Here is a 20298-nt window from a genome sequence, read left to right as displayed (position 1 = left end):
AAATAAACATAAAACTCAAAACAGCATTTTCTACCAAGGAATAAAACTGATCAATATAATTGACAAAAGAGATTAAAGAAATTGCAAAAATACACTAATTTAAAATGGCAGCTAAGAAGTACCTGTTATGCAATACATTTTATACATTGTACTTAGCTAAAACAGGGGTATGATAAAAATATTATACAAATAAATAATAATAATAATGATTATAAAATATCCAACATTCCACATAACGCTTTCACTTTATGGTTTTTCCTTCTTTTTTTTTCCTTTCTAGAAATACTTACCCCCAAGCTATGCACGGCACAATACTAACACCTCTTCCTCTTTCTGAGCTCAACATCTCACTCATTATGGAGGGATGCTGACTCAGTTTTTCAGGATAGCACATGGGAAGCACCAGTGTGTGTATGTGTGTGTGTGTGTGTGTGTGTGTGTGTGTATGTGTGTGTGTATGTAGTGAGTGAAGTGTTATGAAACACTGTGTGTATAGTGTGTGCAGTGACTGATAATGAGATACAGGGTGTTTCAAAAATGACCGGTATATTTGAAACGGCAATAAAAACTAAACGAGCAGCGATAGAAATACACCGTTTGTTGCAATATGCTTGGGACAACAGTACATTTTCAGGCGGACAAACTTTCGAAATTACAGTAGTTACAATTTTCAACAACAGATGGCGCTGCGGTCTGGGAAACTCTATAGTACGATATTTTCCACATATCCACCATGCGTAGCAATAATATGGCGTAGTCTCTGAATGAAATTACCCGAAACCTTTGACAACGTGTCTGGCGGAATGGCTTCACATGCAGATGAGATGTACTGCTTCAGCTGTTCAATTGTTTCTGGATTCTGGCGGTACACCTGGTCTTTCAAGTGTCTCCACAGAAAGAAGTCACAGGGGTTCATGTCTGGCGAATAGGGAGGCCAAGCCACGCCGCCTCCTGTATGTTTCGGATAGCCCAAAGCAATCACACGATTATCGAAATATTCATTCAGGAAATTAAAGACGTCGGCCGTGCGATGTGGCCGGGCACCATCTTGCATAAACCACGAGGTGTTCGCAGTGTAGTCTAAGGCAGTTTGTACCGCCACAAATTCACGAAGAATGTCCAGATAGCGTGATGCAGTAATCGTTTCGGATCTGAAAAATGGGCCAATGATTCCTTTGGAAGAAATGGCGGCCCAGACCAGTACTTTTTGAGGATGCAGGGACGATGGGACTGCAACATGGGGCTTTTCGGTTCCCCATATGCGCCAGTTCTGTTTATTGACGAAGCCGCCCAGGTAAAAATAAGCTTCGTCAGTAAACCAAATGCTGCCCACATGCATGTCGCCGTCATCAATCCTGTGCACTATATCGTTAGCGAATGTCTCTTGTGCAGCAATGGTAGCGGCGCTGAGGGGTTGCCGCGTTTGAATTTTGTATGGATAGAGGTGTAAACTCTGGTGCATGAGACGATACATGGACGTTGGCGTCATTTGGACCGCAGCTGCAACACAGCGAACGGAAACCCGAGGCCGCTGTTGGATCACCTGCTGCACTAGCTGCGCGTTGCCCTCTGTGGTTGCCGTACGCGGTTGCCCTACCTTTCCAACACGTTCATCCGTCACGTTCCCAATCCGTTGAAATTTTTCAAACAGATCCTTTATTGTATCGCTTTTCGGTCCTTTGGTTACATTAAACCTCCGTTGAAAACTTCGTCTTGTTGTAACAACACTGTGTTCTAGGGGGTGGAATTCCAACACCAGAAAAGTCCTCTGTTCTAAGGAATAAACCATGTTGTCTACAGCACACTTGCACATTGTGAACAGCACACGCTTACAGCAGAAAGACGACGTACAGAATGGCGCACCCACAGACTGCGTTGTCTTCTATATCTTTCACATCACATACAACGCCATCTGTTGTTGAAAATTGTAACTACTGTAACTTCGAAAGTTTTTCCGCCTGAAAATGTACTGTTGTCCCAAGCATATTGCAACAAACGGTGTATTTCTATCGCTGCTCGTTTAGTTTTTATTGCCGTTTCAAATATACCGGTCATTTTTGAAACACCCTGTGTGAGTGAACAATGTGGCATTACATTATTTAATAAGTTATTTGTAAAAAAAGTATTGTATACCAGGAGTAAATTTAATGATTGTCTCTACCTAGAAGTCTGTAAATATATGTGTATACGAGTTAGCTTATTTTAAATTGATCTAAATTTGTAAGTACTTTGACATGTCCTACATCCTTGTAAAAAGAGATCTACGGATGAATAAAGCTACTACTACCACTACTACTTCACGAAACTTAAAACTATGTGCATATGGCAGGGGAGTGGAGCAAGTACGAAGGGCTAGGACTACAAGTACAACTCTTGGATATCATATGCGATGCAAGATTAACTTGGGTATCACATTTTGTGAACGTCAAAAAGAACTGCAATAAATTCTTCAACCTATTTCGATTTATTTCTTGAGTTTTGGTTGGCTAAGCATCCCCAATGTTATAAATAATACACCGCTTACTAATAAGGTTTGTGGATGTAACCTACTTTATACCATAATGCAAACCAAAATATTTTGTAAATATTGGATAGATTACAACTCATTTGTGTTCATACTCGTTTCGTAACTATGCCAACTACCCCAACAAATGATCTACTAGGGCAGACCAGAGAGATGTAAATAAGGGGACAGATGCTAGTACACAGATGTTAACTTAAACAAGTTTCCTTCTAGGACAGTTTAGTTATTACAAGCTGCAGTAAGCTCTATGATGTTTAAAGCAGAGTTCGTCGCAGACAAATACACTGCCATCTGCGGCAGTTACATTGCACTAAAATATTTATCTGAAAAATTTATTCCTCGAGTGAACTACCGTTCTTTAACTTTTAACAGAACCTGTCTCTTAAACTACTGACAGTTTAGTGTGTGAATGAACACCATATCCAGTAGCCTAATATCAGTTTCATTTCCCCATTTTTAAATTTTAAGGAAGGAAATTGGGTACCTACATCGACGTATCTAAAGTCATAGGAGAAAACTTAGGTGTTTCATATTGTATCCTAAAACACATCACAATATTGCAAACTTGTACACTACATGCAGTGTTGAAGCTGTAGCCACAGAAGAAACAATGCGGAAGGCAAAAAGTAGGCATGAGAGGTAAGAATCACAGCCGACTCAGCGTACTTAAGACAACGCTAAAAACCGATACACAATAAATATTGCTCCAGAGGTGGAAAAATATTGTATCAGAAGTAAAAGAGTGTAAAACCTCACTTTAATACAAAATTCAATGAGAAAATTGGTAACCTTATCAAACTAGTTGCGATCATTGGTAGTATTATTCAGATTCCAAACCCATGCATCCTCTCCATGACAATAATAAAGAGGAACCCTACACAAAATATTTCAGTTGTTTCTTGGTAGCAATAGATATTTTCATTTAAAAATTACACTGCTACCTAGATATGCAATAATTTGATATTGAGAGAAAATATACTTAAAGAGAAAAGAGGTCTAACGGGGGGGAAACTCATTTATTGACATTACAGAAAAAATATTTATGAGTTGTGATGAAGTTCCTTCGGAGAGCTTATCCTGTGGATACGCCACAAAACACGTCGCCTGCCACAGAATTATCTGAATTCATTTTCGTCATGGATGGTAGATCAGAGTCAAGGGCAAGCGCTATTAGGATCCTGTGAACATTGCTACACGCACAAACACACACATACACGCATTACAAAGTCCCCTGCGTTAATGAGAATCAACAAGCCGCTATCTAATCAAACTATTTCAACGAAATTCGCTGTGTGCTGACAAATATATTCGTTTTCAGTTCAGATAAAGCTGTCCTTACAAGAGCCCGAGGGCACAGCAGCGTGAAAATCAAGTGTTCTGACACTACGTCGTACAGATCTGACTTTAAAACTGGCATAAAAAGAGAAAAAGAATAGATACACAAAGAATGATTGCCTAAAACAACTTGTCATTTACTTTATACGCTTCAAAGCATTTAAGTTAAAAAAATTCATCTTTAAAGAATATTCCGTTAACTGCAAAACTCATTACGAACTGCAAAACTCGTTACGAAACATGAAACAGAGAGAAAGAAACTGTTTGACTGCATCATCGCCTACATTACTGCAAGCAGTGTTTGATTTCGATGTTATGTGGAATCATCGCCTTAGATATACGATTTTGAAACTGTGGTAACAGGTATAAGACCGCCAGAGTGTTAGACCCACTAATCCCAAAGTAAAAACCTGAATGAATAGTTTGTTTGAAGATAGTTGTATGGGACGAAGATGAAGTTACTCAGATCATGTTCACGGTTAAAGAAAGCCAAACCGCACCCGGATATATGGTGTACAATCTCTGCAACTAATCACATGACTGCGTAGCCAAGGTTGCTAAAGCAGGCCTCTGCTGGCGCTCGATTCGATACGTTGCAGTGGGAGAAACTTTCAGAACTAGTATTTCGCCGGCAAGGGGAGGGAAGTGGTGGTGTTAAGTTCTCATTACGAAACCTTGCATCAATATCTTGGATGAAATTATTTCAAACTCTCCGTAGTGTCTTATGAAGAACAGGAATCTGACACGTCAGCCTAGGATGAAACTATTAAGCGAGTAATGTGACGTACGATGTAATTTTGCGGCATGGTCTTTGAAACGTTGGTGCATTTGTATTTCCCCTGCAGTTTCGTGGGGATAGCAATTAGCAAATTTCTTGGACGTGGTGGATGCGCTGGAGAGCTTTGTTCTTGATCTGTTCTTTTTATATACACTATGTGATCAAAAGTATCCGGACACCTGGCTGTAAATCACTGCCCTCCATCGGTAATGCTGGAATTAAATATGGAGTGGGCCCACCCTTAGCCTTGATAACACCTCCCACTCTCGCAGGCATACGTTCAATCAGGTTCTGGAAAGTTTCTTGGGGAATAGCAGCCCGTCCTTCACGGAGTGCTGCACTGAGGAGAGGGATCGATATCGGTCGGTGAGGCCTGCCACAAAGTCGGCGTTCCAAAACATCCCAAAGGTGTTCTATAGGACTCAGATCAGGGCTCTGTGCAGGCAGGTCCATTACAGGGATGTTACTATCGTTTAACGACTCCGCCACAGGCCGTACATTATGGACAGCTGCTCGGTCGTGTTGAAAGATGCAATCGCCATCCCCGGATTGCTCTTCAACAGTGGGAAGCAAGAAGGTGCTTAAAACATCAATGTAGGCCAGTGCTGCGATAGTGCCACGCAAAACAACAAGCCCCCTCCATGAAAAATACGACCACACCATAACACCACCGCCTCCGAATTTTACTGTCGGCACTACACACGCTGGCAGATGACGTTCGCCAGGCATTCGCCATACCAATGCCATCGGATCGCCACACTGTGTACCGTTATTCGTCACTCCACACAAAGTTTCTCACTGTTCAATCGTCCAATGTTTTTCGCTCCTTACACCAAGCGAGGCGTTGTTTGGCATTTACCGGGGTGATGTGTGGCGTGTGGCTTATGAGCAGCCGCTCGACCATGAAATCCAAGTTTTCTCACCTCCCACCTAACTGTCATAGTACTTGTAGTGGATCCTGATGCTGTTTGGAATTCCTGTGGGATGGTCTGTATAGATGTCTGCCTATTGCACTCTACGGCCGTCTTCAACTGTCGGCGGTCTCTGTCAGTCAACAGACGAGGTCAGCCTGTACGTTTTTGTGCTGTAGGTGGCCCTTCACGTTTCCACTTCACTATCACATATGAAACAGTGGACCTACTGATGTTTAGGAGTGTGGAAATCTCTTGTACAGACGTATGACACAAGAGATACCCAGTCACCTGATCTCTTTCGAAGTCCGTGAGTTCCGCGGAGCGCCCCATTCTGCTCTCTCACGATGTCTAATGACTACTGACGTCGCTGATATGGAGTACCCGGCAGTAGGTGGCAGCAAAATGCACCGAATATGAAAAACGTATATTTTTGGAGGTGTCCGGATACTTTTGATCATATAGTGTATGTGTCTTGATTGCGGGTTCCCACGAGGGACAAGTGTAGTTCATAACTGATCTTACAGACGCTGAGGATTAGGAGCCCACATTATTCAAAGAGTGTAGATGTTTCGTTAACGATTGGATATAGGGAAGCCAAGATGGCAGATGATTGCTTCCAGTCTGCTTCTAGTCTGCATGGTCTTTCCACGGCAATTGGTGATCAAGCGCAACAAAAAGATATTTTGCAGTCGGAATCCATTGTCCTGGTGCACCGAATAGAATTATGTCACCTGTTGCTCGTGGTCATCGTTTCGTTAGGACAGTCGCTTGACTTATGGCGGCATTGAGCTTAATGCCCGAATCTGTTTCCCATGTTTCGAAATCTCTGCAGTCATCCTAGTCTTCTTATCACATCTGTCGTCTGTGCCTGCAGATGAGAGCGTTGTCTTTAGGTTATTTGTATTTGCTGACACGAGATGACAACGGACGATCTGCCATGTAAGCTCTATTCAAGTAAGGGCCTAGTGTCGAGTCTTGAAGTACTACTGCAAGTACTTGTTACTAGTTGAAATATAGCCTTAATAATCCAGAAGCATTGACCACTTGTAATGTCAGAAAAGCAGCCACTGCGACGAAAGTGTTACGTCTTCTTGAATGAAGGTGGTGGTGGTAAATCCCTATGCGACCAAACTTCTGAGGTCATCGAGCCCTAGGCTTACATACTACTTAATCTAACTTATACTAATTTACGCTAAGGATGGCACACACACGCCAATGGCCGAGGGAGGACTCGAACCTCCGACGGGGCGAACTGTGCCAAGGCTCCTCAAACCGCCCGGCCACCACGTTACCTGGTAAAACAGGATAATTTTTTTTTTATGGAACTGAGCGGATAGTGCTATTCTAAATTATCTTCTGCTTGATTTGATGTACACAACTCAATGAAAACTAATTACTTGTGGATAACTTTAAAGTTGAAAGATAAGAGGGAAAGAAATTAAATACAGACTCAAATTACGACGTACGCAACCAACTTTAGACTAAAACAGCCAAGTTCCAAAAAATTTCGGGCAACTGGCGGATGTCTGTAACTTGCTACCTCCAAAACGTCGGCGCAGAGTTTTCTGGCCATCTTCGGGTGTGTACTGGCGACACACACTAGCCTCCCCTGTTTAATACCCCGACGGCTGATGTGATGGGCATGTAGATAAAATAATACTTCTTCGATTGCCACCACTTTCGCCAACATTGAATGTTATTAATCTAAATGTTATAGTCTGGACTGGTAAAATACGATGGCGTGCTGAAAACTAATGCCTTAAAATTTTTTATGTGAAAACTTTTAATGGTTTATAAATAAAACAAACGTTATTAACATTACATAGCACGCCCGGTTAGCCGAGCGGTCTCACGCACGGCTTTCCGGAGCGGGAAGGAGCGCCTGGTCCCCGGCACGAATCCGCCCGGCGGACTTGTGTCGAGGTCCGGCCAGTCTGTGGATGGTTTTTAGGCGGTTTTCCATCTGCCTCGGCCAATGCGGACTGGTTCCCCTTATTGCGCCTCCGCTACACTATGTCGACGATTGCTCGCAAGCAAACACGTTCTCCACGTACGCGTACACCACCATTACACTACCACGCAAACATAGGGGTTACACTCGTCTAGTGTGAGACGTTCCCTGGGGGGGGGGGGGGGGGGGGGTTCGACCGTGGGCCGAACCGCGCAATAACCCTGGGTTCGGTGTGGGGCGGCGGAGGGGTGAAGTGGACTGCGGTAGTCGTCGTGGGGTTGTGGACCACTGCGGCTGCGGCGGGGACGGAGCCTTCCCGTCGTTTCTAGGTCCCTTGTTAGCATACAACATACAATATTACATATCTTTATTCTTCATTTCTACATATCTAAACACACCGAAAAAAGTTTTGCATCATCTCGGTCCCGAGAGTTCCGGAACGTGTACAGAAAATTGGAATAGAGATCAACATGAACATTATTTCTGCCCTTTCTGTTGCTCATGAAAATCACACATTGCATGTTGCACCACCATACAGCGAGACCTTCAGAGGTGGTGGTCCAGATTGCCGTACACACCGGTACTTCTGATACCCAGTAACACATCCTCTTACATTGATGCATGACTGTATTCGTCGTGGCAACTATCCACAAGTTCATTAAGGCACTGTTGGTCCAGATTGTCGGCGGAGACCCCTCAGAGTGGTTGGTGGGTCACGTCGTCCATAATAAATAAATGTCGTGTGACTGGGGCCTCCCGTCGGGTAGATCGTTCGCCGGGTGTAAGTCTTTCGATTTGACGCCACTTCGGCGACTTGCGCGTCGATGGGGATGAAATGATGATGATTAGGGCAACACGACACCCAGTCCCTGAGCGGAGAAAACCTCCAACCCAGCCGGGAATCGAACCCGGGCCCTTAGGGTTGACATTCTGTCGCGCTGACCACTCAGCTACCGGGGGCGGACACGTCGTCCATAAACAGCCCTTTTCAATCAATCCCAAGCATGTTCGATAGGGTTCATGTCTGGAGAACATGCTGGCCGCTCTACTAGAGCGATGTCGTTATCCTGAAGGAAGTCGTTCACAAGATGTGCACGATGGGAATTGTCGTCCATGAAGACGAATACCTCACCAATATGCTGCCGATGTGGTTGCAGTATCTGTCGGAGGACGACATTCACGTATCGTACAGCCGTTACCGCACCTTCCATGACCACCAGCGGCGTACGTCGCTCCCACATAATGCCACCCCAAAACAGCAGGGAACCTCCACCTTGCTGCGCTCGCTGGACAGTGTGTCTAAGTCGATCAGCCTGACCGGGTTGCTTCCAATCACGGCTCTGACGATTGTCCTGTTGAAGGCATATGCGACACTCATAGGTAAAGAGAATGTGATGCCAATCCAGAGCCGTCCATCCGGCATGTTGTTGGCCCATCTGTGCCACGCCGCATGGTGTCGTGGTTGCAAAGATGGACCTCGCCATGGACGTCGGGAGTGAAGTTGTGCATCACGCAGACTATTGCGCAAAGTTTGAGTCGTTAACATGACGTCCTGAGGCTGCACGTAAACATGGTGGCGTTACTGTCAGGGTTCCTCCGAGCCGTAATCCGTAGGTAGCGGTCATCCACTACAGTATTAACCCTTGGGCGGCCTGAGCGAGGCATGTCATCAACAGTTCCTGTCTGTCCGTATCTCCTCCATGTCCAAACAACATCGCTTTGGTCCACTCCGAGACGCCTGGACACATCCCTTCCTACGGTGTTGACCGTCTAGGCATGGCTCACCTACAGACAACACGAGCTGTGTACCTCCTTCCTGGTGGAATGAGTCAAACTGATCGGACTCCCTCCGCCTAACAGGCGCTGCTCATGCATAGTTGTTTACATCTTCAGGAAGGTTTAGTGACATCTGTGAACAGTCCAAGGGACTGTGTCTGTGATACAATATCCACAGTTAACGTCTATCTTCAGGAGTTCAGGGACCGGGGTGATGAAAAACTTCTTTTGATGTGTGTATTTCTCGACATAGTCACCACAGGGACGAACCAGTTTGTTGATACTATAGAATTGACTTTGTTAACGGAGCCACAACCTTACTGCTGCTTGCAAAACTTCATCACTATCAAAAGTAAGTCCTTGAAGGCGTTCTTTAAGTTTTGGAAACAGTTGAAAATCGGGTGGGACCAAGTCGGGACTGTACGGAGGATGATCAATGACAGTGAACCGAAGGCTTCGGATTGTTGCAGCCGGCCGCTGTGGCCGTGCGTTTGTAGGCGCTTCAGTCCGGAACCGCGCTGCTGCTACGCTCGCAGGTACGAATCCTGCCTCGGGCATGGATGAGTGTGATGTCCTTAGGTTAGTTAGGTTTAGGTAGTTCTAAGTTCTAGGGGACTGATCACCTCAGATGTTAAGTCCCATAATGGTTTGAGGCATTTGAACCATTTTTGATTGTTGCAGGCGCCGCAGCACTCATGTGTAGTCTGGCATTGTCAAACTGAAGGAAAAGAACTTTTATGTGTAGATGTACTCTTCGATTTCGAAACTATCACAATACGCTGTTTCTCATTCACCGAAGTAGTTACGTTACACACCACCATGTTTCACGCAAGAATTGGGAGCCCTGTAGCAGCAAAGGGCTGTAATTATGTAGACAGGAAGACATCTGTTTTGTTTCAAAAGCTTTAAGAGTTTTCACGTACAAAATTCGGAGGCATTAGTTTTCAGCAAGCGCTCGTAATTGAGACCGCCACAGCCCTTTCAGAATCTCTGAAGAAACTGAAAGGTTCTTTGGGAGGTCCTCGTATCAAATAGAATGCTATCAACTTCTATTCAAGGTTTGTATGCATAGAACCTCAGAGAAAACGCAGGCTGTATAGAATTCCACAGGTGGCTATACACCATGTTAGTCTATTTTTATGGTTATTTTGTACATGCTCTGTATCCCCGTCCATTGGTTTTCTTTAGCGCTGTTGGCCTCTTGTATTACTAACACCATTTTATTTCCCTGCAGAGCCCAGACAGCAATTCCGCGCTGAAGTGTTGGGGCTCGCTTCCCCTACTGCTGACGCAGCTGTTCCTGTATTGCTCAGGAGCTCAGCACATTCTGGACCAGGTGAGCGCTGCTGGCGCCTGTGTGTGCGTATTCATTAATTGACACGATTCTTGAAAACTGTAGTTCATGCACCGATCAGATTTTTTACAAAACTGTTATTTTACCGTTTCCGTATCTCAATCGGTAAAAACGGAACTCTTATAGGATCACATATTAAGATCTCCGCTCCCTTGCCTCTGTAAAAAAGTGACGTTTCTTTATTGTGAGATCTGCAGCACATGTTATGTTTCAGTAGGACATTGTGCTGGTAATTGGAAAACAGTATGCTGCGTTGCTGCAAATAATATTACAACCAGCAACTACAGACAGCAATAATGGCTTACTCAAAGTTGACATACGCCTATCTAAGACTTCAGGACATGTACCGACGAAGGCAATAAACCCGAAATAAGTTTATACATTAAAATAAAATATCAAGCAACGTACTGTTTTCCAATTCTCAAGATTAAAAAGAGAAGCTTTTGAGTCAGTGCAGTCAAAAGATACGGCAATCTACTTACAAATTCACTCATTAAAACCTATAGGGTACGTTTCCTTGACGTAGTATCGTGAAATTTGAAAAGAAGTGAAGGTCTCACAATTGAAGTAAAGGAAAAAATCATAAAATTTCGTTAAAATAAATACTGGTGTGTGACGAGGACCTAGCGTCGGGTAGACTGCCTGCCTGGTACAAGTCTTTCGATTTGACGCCACTTCGTCGACTTGCGCGTCGATGGGGATCAAATGATGATGATGATTAGGACAACACCCAGTCCCTGAGAGGAGAAAATCTCCGACCCAGCCGGGAATCGAACCCGGGCCCTTAGGATTGACATTCTGTCGCGCTGACCACGCAGCTACCGGGTGCGGACATAATTTGTAATGATATCACACGGAAAACATTATTTTGTCATTTGTTATCCGATTGTAGACTTAGAATTAAAACATTCTCTAAAGTCTTGGAATCCTTGGGATCTTGCCAGTATTAATGTCGATAACAGGCAAAAATTGTCGAGAATTTCGATTCCTGGAAGTAATACGTAATTAAGTTTGTACGGAAACGTCAGTGTGCGAGTACTATTCGCACCGGGCCAATTTTTTGATTTGTATTTACGGTTTTATTTACGTTGGGGCTGCCTTCTAGACGACAAAAATGTTTCGTAATTATGACGGATTAACCAAGTCTGGCGTGCTGATTATATTTACTGTTAAAACGTTATTTCGTTACATAGGCTCAAAAACAAAACCTTAAGAAGAAATAAAGGAAAAAATAAGTACGTTATACTCATATACGGGATCTCTAATACCAAAATTACTGTTGTGTGGCACTTTGTGGCCTCGGAAAGTCCATCAAAACCTGACAGCTTCCTTCATCTGTCTAAACAATTATAACATCGGCCTATTGCTAACCATTGACATAAAGAAGCATGCCACATTCAATGAACATGATAAAGACAGTTTACGTTTTACAGATTTGTCAGTTACGCGTAGTGTGTAGGTATTCCTCTGGCAGTGTTCATTTCTGGATTCAGATACTCATAATTCTTGGTATACCCCACTAAATGGATTGTGGATGTTCTCAGTTTCCATAACCTTTGCGGTCCGCGTTCCGTCGTTGATGTGCTCCCACGTAAGTCGTCTTTGTTCTCCTTTTCTCGTAACAGTCGACTCTGAGGAGATGTGTTGGCCTGCCGGTATAGCCGCTCATATTCCTGTCACTCGTCATCGACTATGTCACTGGAGCTGTTTTACCTGCACTCGTTCCGGTCCACTCAAAGTGATTGTATTCTTCAGTTTCTCCACTTTCCCTTGGTACTTCTTCGCCTCCCACATCGTGGATTGGAGCAGTAAACTGTGCACGTTTTCATAGCAAGTACTGCGGCTTCTCGTAGGATACAACATCCTCTGTTTGACCAGGTGTGACCCATTTCTCGGTAATCGTCGTTTATTGTCCAAGATCATCATTATAAGGGACGTTGTCCTCCATATGAACAAGTTTGTTCTTGCACTGAATGTCCCGGATATACTAGTGCACCACAGTCATACGTGGCTGGCGCTTCCCGATTGGTATCCAGCGACTGGAATTTGTAAGACGCAAATGAATTCTTCCGCTCACACTTGTCAGCAGCTCTAGTGCCTCCCTGCAATCCCAGTCTTTCTTGTATGCCCTCTAGGTGCCACTGTTGTAATTTAGCTGAATCTCACCAGATCTCTCTTCCACCCCCCACCCCCCACCCCCCCACCCCCCTATTGAACCAGTATGAAGCATCCTCTCGGAAAAATGGGTAAAACTTTATTAGAAGCCATCCACTCTATTAGCGTGGAGGGTATATAGGTAACATCGGTCACGAGTGATCATGGAAAGTTAAGACGAAAGACCATTCATGGGAGACATATAAACCTGGGCACGATTTTGTGACAGTTGATGCTGTAAGTTGATAAGAATTCCTCACTGTGTACGATTCATAATTAAATGTTTCGAAGCGGTAGTGTACAAGAGGAACCTTACCTTCTTGTGCAGCGTATCGCTGTGACCGCCGAATCCTTCGAGGAAATGAAGAAGATACATAACTCTCGTTACGGCAATGACGATAGAATTATACATGCACGCTTGAAATATCTCGATGGTACTAGGAATATATAGACTTTGCTGAAATTCGCAGACACGCGTTTCTGGCGTGCTGACATCACAATGGAGTGCATTTGATAACCAGCTGAAGCGTTGATGAAGCTGTGCTTCGAAGTGTGTATTGGATAATTAAATGTACTATTGAAAATACATTAGACATACCTTATTGTTAAGTTTTCTAGCAAATGGATAGTTCTAATGCACAAATGAATTTAACTCAGGGCCGGCGAAACGCTGCACAGTGTGCAGACGTGCGGAAGTGCTGCACACGTGCGCACGTGTGCGACAGCGACATCTGTTATTAGACATGTGTCCTAAATGAACGGTGGCGGCTCCTCTTCCCTGTTTATGTGGTACAATCAGGAGCGCAACATATCCCTCGGCAGGTCCCGCCTGGTGGTTTTATTCTTCGTCGTGTGTGCTCCAAGTAGGTTTTAAGTGTGTTGTTTCGGAGTGTTTTTAATACTGTGGCCAACTTTTAACCTGTGCATGCGCATCCAGTGTCTTCTCTGTGTTTTACGAATCGCCAACTGTGTTTTTTAACTTTCTGGTGACTTTTTTAACTGTCCCCAATGAATGTCTACATGTCAGTGTATTTTTACCTCCATTTTCTCCCCTTACTCTGTTTTATGTTCCCCTTTTTTTCCTCCTTATGTATGTATTATTTTATTCTTGTTTTAGTTGTCATGTCACTCGGCTGAAGAGCGGCGGATTGTGCTGCTGACAGCCCTCCCCTGCCCATATGGGGCAGGGGCATGAAATCACAATAAAGAAAAAAAAAAAGAGCGCAACATACCCAGTCTCGTTTACCCCTGGTGACCGTAACCTCAACAGAGAAGTACTGAGAAATGGCAGGTACTGTGAAAAAGCAAAGGACTGGAGGTCTATGTTCTCATTCGTTTAAAAATGACTGGGAACTGCAATTCTTTTTTGTAGCCGTTGGCGAAAACTCACAGTGTTTGCTGTGCCGCCGAATAATAGGCGGCCAGCGTAAGTTTTCAATTAAAAGACACTACAATACATATCACTAAGACGAGTGTAGTGTACTCAACAGTGAAGAACGGCAAGCAAAATTAAATGTCCTTAAGAAAATGGATGAGACACATCAACTCGATTTTACTGTACGTCAAAGTAACTGATGCTTCTTGAACTCTTAGTTTCTTGTGTTACATTTATGTCTATTTCACTGTACGCTGTACAATGTACTGTTTTTAATTTTACAGGATGACACCCACACTAAATCTTCACTGCGAGCAAGTTTTAAAATCGCATTAAGAATTGCACAATCTGGGAAACCCTTTTCCGTAGGTGAATTTGGGAAAGGGTGTCTGACTGATGCTGCTGAACTTGTGTGTCCGACGAACGTTAGCAGATATCAAGAAATCAGTCTATCCAACAAACAGTGACAAGACGTATCAGTGCCATGGCCGGCGATGTGCACAGGCAGCTAATAAATAAGGATAAAGACTTTGCTGCTTTCTCTGTTGCGCTCGATGAAGCAACAGATCTTACAGATACAGCCCAGGTTGTGATATACATACGAGGTGTCGACAACGCACTTTGTGTAATAGAAGACGTTTTGGACTTAGTACCTTTGAAAGGGACTACTACAGGTGCGGACTTACTCCTAGCTGTCGAGCAAGCGATTGATGGTGTCGGTATGGACTGGAATCGGTTAGTCTCAGTAACCACAGATGGAGCACCATCAATACAAGGCCATCAGAGAGGACTCGCAGCACGGATGCGCAAAAAGCTAGGGCGCACAGACGAGACGTTGCGTGGAATTCACTGAATTCTGCATCGAGAGGCGCTTTGTGCAAAATCAGTAACTTTAGCAAACGTCATGTAAATTGTTGTGCGTACTGTAAACTATCTGAAGACACATGGGCTTACGCATCGCCAGTTTCGGCGGGTCTTTGAGGAATTAGGAGCGGAGTACAGCGACATACCTTACTATACTGAAGTACGCTAGCTCAGTCGAGGTAAAATGCTGAAAATATTTTTTGGTTTACGTTTGGTCATAGTAACATTCTTACGTGAGAAGGGAAAAAGTGTTGGAACACCCTTGTTGGGTATCAGACCTTGCATTTCTCGTGGACATTACGTCTCACATGAACAGCCTGAACGTCCGTTTGCAAGGTGAAAATAATTTAATTTCTGATATGGTGGAAAAAGTAAATGCCTTTGAAAGGAAGCTTGCGCTTTGGGAGAGCCAGCTATTGACAGAAAACACTGCACATTTCCCGACTCTTGGACTGGTGCATGAAAGTTCTAGATTTCAAGAATACGTATCAATACTTGTAAAAATTAAGAAACAATTTCGAGCAAAATTTGCAGATGTTACGAGTTGGTCTCCTGTCATTCGCCTCTTTGCTCGACCGTTCTCGTCGTCAGTTGAAGGTGCTCCGAATGATTTACAGATGGAACTGATGACCTACAGTGAAATACAAGACTGAAGGAGAAGTTCTTTGCAGTGCGAAGTACAAAAGAATTCTGCGAAAATTTTTCACAACAAGAATTTCCACACCTGCACCGAGAAGCCGCGAGAGTTATGTCCATGTTCGGGTCGACATATGTTCGTGAAAGATTCTTCTCGGTGATGAAAATGAATAAATCAAGGTTTCGATCAAGCATAAGTGATGAAAATGTTCGCAACTGCTTGCGTTTGTCAATGAGCCTTGCTTTTGTGCCCGATATTAGCTATATCATTTCTCATGACCAGTGATAAATGTGTTTGGGTTTATTCCTTTCATAATTAAAATTTATTGTTTACTAACTGTGCATTATTGCCTCATTCTGCGCCATGTTACATTATTATCAGGAAAATTGGTCATTAAACCGATTGTTCCAATGTATACTTACATTTAGGGTTTTTTTTTTTTAATGTGTGAAGGGCTATGCTCAGCTGAAGATAAAACATAACATTCATCTAATTGTCGGTTATTATGCAGATTTCAGACGGAACTGATGAAAGATATAGCAATAATGGTATTGAAATAACAGGCTATCATCGAGAGGTCTGCGGTTATCATTTTGTTCAGAGGTCTGTGAGACAGAAATTATGTGTGTGTAACTGAGGGCACCGAGAATTAGTTACAGGAAAGTGCTCTCTTTCTTAAATACTAGAACAAAAACATTACGCGTATTTATGTGCCGTCAGTCAAGCTGCCTTAATAAAAACCCACGGTTGTTAACTGTATCACTTGTCTTACTGGGTTAAACTGTTAACATAAAAGTAGATGTCTCAATAAGTAGATTGTGACAGTGTTTTAAATGTTTAATACGCGAAATACCTTCCCATGGTTGGCTTGTAAGCTGTGGAAAGAGCACTACAATGCGCCGGTACAGAGTATCCAAGCAAGTGGATAAAGCGACATCTTTTCGTAGAAACACGCACTACATGAACGCTGACGGCTGCGGCGTGCACGCTGTGACCCGGAAGTTGAACATGTGCAGGAGCACCGCACGCGTGCAGAATTTCTGGCCGGCCCTGAGTTTAACTACTCGTTTTTGTGAAAAGATCTCTGGTCATGTTAGTTATGATTCTTCTCATACAGGGACCTACTGTTGAGCATTATAGCAGACTAGTGCAAAAATGTTCTTACTGGAGCACAAAAAATGCGAATATGTTCCTTTTCGCTTAAAAGACTCAGAGTGAAAAGTGTGGTACTAGCTGCCTCATTCTACCTTCCTCAGCATCTATAAAAAATTATCCAAAAATTTTGGCTCCCGAACACATTCTTGCTTTTTTAACATGAAGTGCACCTCAAATTCTCTTAGATTCCCCTAACCGTAACTCACTCACACCTACTAGTCCACCGCTGTAAGTTGCCCATACCCATTCACACCCGCTTGCTCAATCGCTCATTCAACACAAGTGAATATTATTGTCTTTATGTCTCTCTACCGTTGCCTCCTGTGTCACACCCACAGTCCTCTTCGTTCTGTCCTACTACTACAGTCTTCTCTCACTGACACGGTCTCCCTCTTGCCCTCTCTTCATGTTAATATCTCATTCCTTCCTTCCCACTGCTGCTGCCCTTCTCACAGTCACTATCTCTCACCCTCGTTGTCATTGTCGGACACTCTGTCTCTCATTATCACTAGCTCTCAGCCATTTCCACCTTTTTTTCACCTTATTGGCCGGCCGTTGTGGCCGAGCGGTTCTAGGCGCTTCAGTCCGGAACCCCGCTGCTGCTACGGCCGCAGGTTCGAATCCTGCCTCGGGCATGGATCTGTGTGATGTGCTTAGGTTAGTTAGGTTTAAGTAGTTCCAAATCTACGGGACTGTTGACCTCAGATGTCAAGTCCCACAGTGCTTAGAGCCATTTGAACCATTTTTTTTTTCTTCTCTTTATTCCTCTCCCTCTGGCGCTGTCTCTTCCACTCTTTTCCTAGCACTGTTCCGTCGCTGTCAACTATGTTCCACTGCCTTTATCCCTGTCTTTCTCTCACGAGGCCATTGTCTCCTATGCTCTTTTTATAACACAGCCACTGTCTACTATGTTCCAGTACTTACTACTGTCCGTCTCTGTGCCACTGCCGCTCTGGTCTTCTCCGTCAGTATAAAAAAGCGCTAATATGTTTGGATGAAAATTGAAACAACACAAAACTAATGTTCAAATGTGTGTAAAATATTATGGGACTCAACTGCTAAGGTCATCAGTCCCTAAGCGTACACACTACTTACCCTAAATTATCCTAAGGACAAACACACACGCCCAATCCCGAGGGAGGACTCGAACCTCCGCCGGGGCCACTAATTTTACATATCACACAGGATTTTAGGTGAAAAAAAAACTACATGTAGCCCAGTACCACGATATGGGGTTCCCAGATGGAAAGGTGTTTCATTTGACATCCCCTATCGTCAAGGATGTTCTAGATGTTAGGAATATATTATAAAAATGTCAGCCATTTGCTGTGCATAGCTGTCTTGGAATCCTTGCCTGTGTTTTGGTCCGTTGGTGACGGCGAAAATATACTAAAAACCGTTTTGTTGGAGTTTTCCGAACCGCTTGACAACATATTTCTCCGTGCTACGTCACTTAATAAACTACATTTCCGACTCACACCGGATTTTACGTGCGTATTTTACGTGTACAATTAGGGTACCATTGAACCTCTATACCTCGGAAACGGATAAAGATAAGAACATTGTTAGAGATCTGCATGTCCATCTTTTTAGAGATGGTTGCGGTATTCGCTGTTCGATAAAGGATGTCAAATTAAATACCTTTCAGCCGTCTTGTTTCCAAACTTATTTTATTTGGCTAGCCATTTTGAGGCCCCTGACCGACGAGTGGGATCATTCTACCTCGGTTCTGATCAAACCATGAGCCAGCAACGCTGGTATCAGTAGATTTTTGCTGTAGCGATCACTTCAACCATCATCTGCCGGCTCAGATGATGACAGATGATGGTTGAAGATATCGCAATAGCAAAAATCTACCGATACCAGCGTTGCTGGCCCCGGTTTTGATCAGAACCGAGGCAGAATCTTCCTGCATGTCGGTCAGGGGCCTGAAGAAGGCGTTGTAAAACGCTGAAACTAGTAGCCAAATAAAATAAGTTTGGAAACTAAACAGCTGAAAGGTGTTTCATTTGTAAAGGACGAGCCAGACAGTAGGAGCTTTTACTTTATTATATGAGCTTTCAAACGGTAACTTCATTTTCCCATTGCGGCCAAGCCACAGCCGGCAATGTTAGCTGCCTGTAAATTCTTTTGTCTCACGGTTTAGCAACAGGAAGTCTGCACCGATGAAGGGCACCTTGATTACGCGCCTCTCTCATGTGCTTACGAGGAAACGCCGCCACAGGCGTCGCTTAGCAGGCAACGCTCTGGAATGTTCCATGCCGCCCGCACGGTTTGCTCAGTCCTGACCAATCAGGGCGGGGGAAGCCGCGTGGTGCGTCGGATATACCCAGCCGCCCGTCGCCGGGCCCGCTCTCTTGTATTCTTGCTCACCCGCGAATCGGATGCGGGTCCTGTAGCATTGAACATCTCCCGCTTCTCCCTGTGCTGCGGCACTGTGGACTTAGTTTCGGCAGACAACCACTTTCGGTAGCTTCGCGAACGTTTCGCCAAACTCCAAGCTCTGGCTCACCCTCACCTCCCTAGGCCTATGTAGCCCCTTTCAACATGCTTTCGCCAATAAATGGCCTTTGTCTAAAAATAATCCTAATCATTCCATAACGCCCACCGCCTGCCCATACGCCCATCCTGTACACATTTGACATCCCCTATTGTCAAGGATGTTCGAGATCTTAGGAATGTATCATAAAAATTTCAGCCACGCATCGCGGACCTTCACCGGGAATACCGACTTGAGACTCTCAAGGAGGTAATCCACAAACTCACCTCAAGACTGTACAGAAACTCCAGACATTCACAGAACCCATTTATTCTGAATCTGGGGAACTACGACCACAACCATAGATGGAAACATACACTCCTGGAAATTGAAATAAGAACACCGTGAATTCATTGTCCCAGGAAGGGGAAACTTTATTGACACATTCCTAGGGTCAGATACATCACATGATCACACTGACAGAACCACAGGCACATAGACACAGGCAACAGAGCATGCACAATGTCGGCACTAGTACAGTGTATATCCACCTTTCGCAGCAATGCAGGCTGCTATTCTCCCATGGAGACGATCGTAGAGATGCTGGATGTAGTCCTGTGGAACGACTTGCCATGCCATTTCCACCTGGCGCCGCAGTTTTACCAGCGTTCGTGCTGGACGTGCAGACCGCGTGAGACGACGCTTCATCCAGTCCCAAACACGCTCAATGGGCGACAGTTCCGGAGATCTTGCTGGCCAGGGTAGTTGACTTACACCTTCTAGAGCACGTTGGGTGGCACGGGATACATGCGGACGTGCATTGTCCTGTTGGAACAGCAAGTTCCCTTGCCGGTCTAGGAATGGTAGAACGATGGGTTCGATGACGGTTTGGATGTACCGTGCACTATTCAGTGTCCCCTCGACGATCACCAGTGGTGTACGGCCAGTGTAGGAGATCGCTCCCCACACCATGATGCCGGGTGTTGGCCCTGTGTGCCTCGG

At 44.3% G+C, this 20298-nt stretch overlaps 1 protein-coding gene across 1 annotated transcript in view; it reads left to right on the top strand.

Annotated features, from left to right (window-relative positions):
* LOC126482187 (odorant receptor Or2-like) overlaps positions 1–20298 on the top strand; it is a 37419-nt gene that overhangs the window by 9775 nt on the left and 7346 nt on the right. The window contains exon 3 of the mRNA XM_050106166.1: positions 10513–10614. Coding sequence (XP_049962123.1) covers positions 10513–10614 — 102 coding nt within the window. The remainder of the gene's footprint in view (positions 1–10512; positions 10615–20298) is intronic.

This window comes from Schistocerca serialis, chromosome 5, assembly GCF_023864345.2.
Source record: "Schistocerca serialis cubense isolate TAMUIC-IGC-003099 chromosome 5, iqSchSeri2.2, whole genome shotgun sequence".
In the NCBI taxonomy this organism is placed as follows: Eukaryota; Metazoa; Arthropoda; class Insecta; order Orthoptera; family Acrididae; genus Schistocerca; species Schistocerca serialis.
Note: the sequence above shows the minus strand (reverse complement) of the source record. Positions and strands in the feature narration are given on the sequence as shown.